Source organism: Nothobranchius furzeri, chromosome 17, assembly GCF_043380555.1.
Source record: "Nothobranchius furzeri strain GRZ-AD chromosome 17, NfurGRZ-RIMD1, whole genome shotgun sequence".
NCBI classification, from domain to species: domain Eukaryota; kingdom Metazoa; phylum Chordata; class Actinopteri; order Cyprinodontiformes; family Nothobranchiidae; genus Nothobranchius; species Nothobranchius furzeri.
In genome coordinates this window covers 38,771,213-38,777,008 of record NC_091757.1, presented here as the reverse complement: position 1 = coordinate 38,777,008, position 5,796 = coordinate 38,771,213, and the positions used below count along the sequence as shown (strand labels likewise).

The 5,796-nt window shown below is 42.5% G+C and overlaps 1 protein-coding gene across 1 annotated transcript; it reads right to left on the bottom strand.

The window, feature by feature from the left end:
- Positions 1-591: 591 nt before the first annotated feature.
- Positions 592-4,898, bottom strand: LOC139063732 (uncharacterized). Its single transcript, XM_070546433.1, has 10 exons — positions 4,871-4,898; positions 4,214-4,268; positions 2,994-3,508; positions 2,647-2,875; positions 2,359-2,539; positions 2,072-2,179; positions 1,831-1,977; positions 1,495-1,721; positions 1,254-1,381; positions 592-1,162 (listed from the first exon to the last, which is right to left on the bottom strand). The coding sequence occupies exons 1-10, from the start codon at positions 4,896-4,898 to the stop codon at positions 738-740; spliced, it is 2,043 nt and encodes a 680-aa protein (XP_070402534.1). The 3' UTR covers positions 592-737.
- Between the last annotated feature and the right edge of the window lie 898 nt (positions 4,899-5,796).

Sequence of the window (5,796 nt, the reverse complement as noted above, 5' to 3'; positions counted from 1 at the left end):
TGCCGTCACGGTAGCTAGGCAACTTGACCTGGGGGCGGGAATAACAACGAGGCTAGTACTGTCCGAATTCAGAGCCACTGACTTCCGGTTTTAGCGGTCTTGCAAGGACCAGGCCTTGCTAGACCGGCGAGGACCCGTACTCACAAGCATCCTACCCCTGGATTCGGACACAGCCAGGGAGAAGTGATTAGGGAAAATGGCGGCAGGTGTGTGGAGTGAGAGCTGGAGGGAAGACAGGTGAACCTAATAATCAAAATGGGCAAACAGAAACAGAGGAGGCCAAACTAAACCTAATGGCTGCGGGAAGAATTAACACACACACAACACACACACACACCATCACACACCATACCTGTCAACTTTTGGATTTGAAAATAAGGGAAAATTTACAACACCGGCAGCGAGCCAACCCGCCGCCACAGCCGAGCGCTAGTATATCTTACATTGTAAGATAGGTGTACAAAAAATCTATAATAACCACTTTTCAACCACTTACTACAATTCAGTGATCAGAATCTGAGGCATACCTTTGTTGACATTGAAATGCTGTGAACATTCTGTTATAATACAGCCTAAATGAAAACACAAAAGGGGAAATGAAGCATATTTATTGATTTTACATTTTTCATTTTATATACAAGTCAACACATTACTTCATGTTTATTTCACATTGCTTGTCTTTAAGTTAAACATTTACATTTTATTTTCACTACACATTTTCTTTAGATGTATCATGTTCACTCATGTGGCTCTCTGACATTCACTAATGACTTATTATACAAATGTGTTGCAGATTTAGCATTCTTTAACACTTTTTTGGAAGGAGTGTATTTGTAGGCTGGGCCAGAGTGGTTGATTTTACATGACAGTAAAGCACAAACAGTGCTGTTGTCTAATGACATCCTATTCTCTGTAGCAATCTTTCTCACCATACTAAACACCCTTTCAGAACTGGCATTGCTGTGGGGAATGCAGAGTAAAGCCTTCATTAATCTTGGCAGCTCACTGAACCTCACATCCTTCCCTATCAGGCCCCAGAATCTGTCAATGTTGTCTTCTTGGGGGAGTTGCTTGCTATTTGTCACCTGGTAGTCAACGAGTTCCTCTCTCAGCCTATCTTCACTTAAGCTCAACTGAGGAAACATGGCCCCTAGCCTTTCCACTGGAAAATAAAGAAAGTGTTGCAAATCTAAACCATGCAATATTTAATCAATTCAATCATTCTATCAATGGAGAACTGCCCTAACATCTACCTGCCCCTGGAGGAATGTCGAGGCGAGCAGCAGGGTCCAGCACTTTCAAGTCCCTCAGGAGTGGATGGTCAAGGGGAAAGGAGGAGAACATCTTCTGAAGCGCTGCTTCATAGAACCTTCTCACAGATCTACAACAGCGTAAGAGTAAAAAACTGCATTAGTGGCAGCATTTTAGGCACAGTACAGCATATTCTCTCATACTGATGATGACCATTATAAAACAGCTGGGTAATATACTCACTGAAAGATTTTCTTCTCAGTGGACATGGGAAGCTCTACGCTTTTCATGAAGGCCTTTGTGTCTGCTCCAATAAAGAGCTCCTCATCAGCCAACTGATGTCCTTGTCCATACTCCACCTCCCTGAGAGGTATACCTACGATGGCCCTGGCTGGTATGAGGTAGCCCAGGATCCTCCTAATCAGCCTGCACATTTCCTCTTCCAGTCTGTGAATTTGTACTTCCTCTGACTGTAGAAAATATCATGGGTCACAACAAAATATCAGTGAATTAAGAATGCTACAATTAGCAAAATCAAATTTAATATTTACACATACATTCAATAACACTGATACCCACCTGGAAGGCAATATTAAAATCAGATAAAGATTTAAGGGCAGCAGTCAGGAACATGAAGTAGATCTTCATGACTGGATCACGCAGATGGCTGGCTAAATCATGTATTTTGGCGCTCCTCTCCACCTCCTCATGACTGTTGAAGTAGGCCTAGAGTACATAGGGAAACAGGGTGGCAATAGTTAAATAAAAGGAAAACACAGAATAGTAAGCTGTATGTATCTGCTGGAGTTACCATCCTTACCTGCAGTGCGTCCCACTGGTTCAACACTCTCTGGACACAGGTTAACAGACTCAGCCATTGGGTGCTGCAGTACCTGAGGAGCTTCAGGTGGTCTGAATCGGTAAAAATCTACAAATTATTTATAGATTTCACATCTTTTTGCACGGTAATATAGACAATTATTTAGTTAGTGGATGGAAATGTATGTGTATGTCTGAAGAGTATCAACTGCAGGCCTATTTATTTATAATAATTTACCTTTTATCAAAGTGGGTGTATATCCCAACCAGGAAGTCTTCCACTGGTACCTGTGCTGCTTTGATGGCACAGCCAGTGGCCAGTTGTGCTAGGTGGCAGATGCAGCCAAGGTCCTGGACATGGGGCTGGCTGGTCTTCAGTCTGCTGATGACAGAGTTGTGTCTGCCTTTCATGACACTGGCGTTATCAGAGTTAAAGGCTATCAGGTTCTCCCATGGAATTCCTCTTTTTCTATTGGAAATATGAAAAAAATGCCATAAAATGTCTTACACTAAATGTAAGATTATAATTAAATGCAAATTACTACACACGTCAACAACACATTGCAGTTCCCCTACCTTAATGCTTCACTCAGCTTTTCATACAGATTTTCTGCATTTCCCACATTGCATATGGGCATCTCCATGAATTTTGTAGCGACCTGCAGAGTGGCCTCATCGTAGAGTCTGGTCAGGATGACGAATTCTTTGTCCGTTTTTCTGTTGCTCGACTCGTCGCACATCAATGAAAAGGGCTGAGATCGGCATGTTCTGGCCAACTCATCATCTAGCTCTGCTGCTATGGCACCTGTTGAGTGAATGCCCAGTAACGTTAGCTAGCAATTTGCCACCAATATGCCTGCTGGACATGATTATGACTATGTATACGCTTTCATAATATTCATACTTAATTTGAATCAACTTACCTTTGATAAGTTGCGTAGATTTGGTTTTCCCCGCAGAATATTTTCGTGCAATAGCAGAGTCCGGGAACATCTCAGCTACACACTTGTTGAAGTCGTCACAGAAGGTGAAAGAAACATTGTTTTTGGCACACAGCATTGCCATTTTAACCTCCGCATTTATGACCTGGTCAGCCTCTGTGGTATTCCTAGTTACAAATGCCGACATCGTCTGGGCATGTTTCTGTGCTTCTAGCCAGCGCTTGTGCTTGGTTGATTTCTCATGCTGACTGACATCATTCCTTCCCCCGTGGGAGACACTAAAGTCGCAACTGCAAATCTTACAAAAAGCGTGACTTTGTCCCATCCTGCTCTTCTTTAGAAAAGTAAATTCGCTGTCCCATTTTTCTAGATATTTACACGATTTCTTTGATTTTTTGGCAGGAATGCCTTGTTCACTTCCATCATCGCTCTCGTTTGTTGTTCCTGTTATGTTCCCGCTGTCTGCACAAATCTCGCGACAACCAGTTCTCGCGAGGCTACAGATAATTTTAAAGAGGCAGAGGAATTTTAAAAATACGGGAGATTTACGGGAAAATAATAATTCGGGAGGACGGCAGGAAAGCAAAGTAAAATACGGTAGTTTCCCGGCCAAAACGGGAGACACACACACACACACACACACCCACATTGAACTGGGGAATGGACACACACACACACACACACACACACACACACACACACACACACACACACACACACACACACACAATGAACTGGGGAATGGACACACACCCACACACAGCTGGGGACAAAGAGGCTGGAGCTGCAACTTGGGGCACAGAGGATAACTAAATGAACACTGGACCTGAGGGGATGATAAAAAGGTCTACAAACAGAAGACACCATATAGAGACGCAGACATGACACATGAGGGCGCTAGAGGACACAAAAGGAGCACCTAGAGAACAAAAGGAGACACATGAGATGAGACGCCGACACAGACCATGACAGCATATACAATACATTACGGTAGCCACCGGGATTCCCTGTCTTGAGCGCAACAAATCACAACACAGATTCAGAGACGTGCTGAGTTTGTCATCCAAAATGCTCCGTTTTATAACTTTTGAATGGCTGATCAGATTCAAATAATTCCAATGGTTCCTAAAAGTACATAAAAGCAGCTTTCCAATGATCTATAGCATGAAGCAATCGGAGTTATGAAAAATATCGCTGCCTACGAGGGGAAATCCTGCTGTACAGCCTGATTGAAACGGAGCGCAGCGCAGCGCCACCCTAAAAAGAAATTTAGACAAGGAGAGTCAAAAACAATCCGAAATTAAGCATGCACATTAAAATACGCGCCCATTCAGACTCCTCTTGTCCTTCAGATTGATCAGCTGCAGGCTCAGTCGGCTCTTATTGGCTCTGGATTGAAGGATCAATGGATGTGAATGGGAATACCAATGAAAATATTAAGCTGGTACTGGTAATGATAAAACTGACAGGATGCAATTGATGCAGATCTGAGTGTGGTTTATGTTATGGAATGAGAAAAGCAGCTGATCTCTGACGTGACTTGTCTTCAGGCTGTTGTTTACTTGGTTCTGCTTGTCCTTGACAGGGTTTCTCCTCTAAAACCTGCCTCTGTTTGCTTCGATCACTGCAGATAGGAACTTACTGCTGTTGTTAGAGGCTGCAGTGAGCGGCAGTAACAACTGAACCAAAAAGGAAAACACCCTCGGTTCAGAGATTCTATTCATACTCAGCAGGGTTGATAAGCTAATGGCTAGGTCGAGGTCAGTCAAGACCACGTTGCAATGCTGCCATCTTTAAACAGATCTGTTCAGCAACAAATCACAGCTCTTCGTGTGATTTTACATGATAAACCCTTCTACCTTTTTCAGCTTCACTGCTCAAGATCATTTAGGAAGATGTTTTTCAAAATTCCCAGCTAGGCTTGGCAACTGCATTAAAAGTGTTACATTTTTAATTTAAGCTTGTTCAAACCATTGATCGTAGGGATGTTCCAGCAGGATCACGAATACTGGCTGTGGAGTCCCGATAACAGCGTTTTAAATTATTTTTACCTTCAACTTTAGCTTAGTTTATACTTCTGTGTCTGCGTTGGTGCAGAGTCATGCAACACTGTTATCTGTGGTTCAGGGGCTTTCCAACAGGCACGCAAGTACAGACAGAGCCCAATGTTTTAACTATCTGCTGAAAGCTACGGAGATATGCAAGCCTGTGATTGGTCAGGACTCTGCTTCCTTTACCTTCACCAAAAGCACCACCATTCCCCATTAAAGACTGTTACGCAGTAAAAGTGCGGCGATATAAACGTTAATACAACCGTGACTGAAGGAGTACAACATACTTTTATTTTTGTAAGGAAATTACAGGAAACTTGGCTTTGGAGGTGGTGACTGCATGAAGAGGTGGAGGAGAATGAGAGACACATTTGTCAGTGTTCAAAAAAACTTCTGAAATACATAAATACAATATAAACACACATTATAAATACTCTAGAGCAGGGGTCACCAACGTGGTGCCCGCGGGCACAAAGGTGCTCTCGGGGTAACCACGGGGTGCCCGCAGGCTATGTTCTAAAAATAGCACTAGTCACCACTGAACTTGACTTTATATCTCCTTTTTTTATTGTGTTGCTTTTCTTTTTGAGTCACAGTTGCATCAATGCTTATTTGAAAATGAAACTATTAACGAATAATTTTTAAGAACAAAAATATTTTATATTTTGTATGTTTTTATATTTTACCATCAACATATAAATAGTACTTTACCGTACGTGAATGTGGCAGTAGTG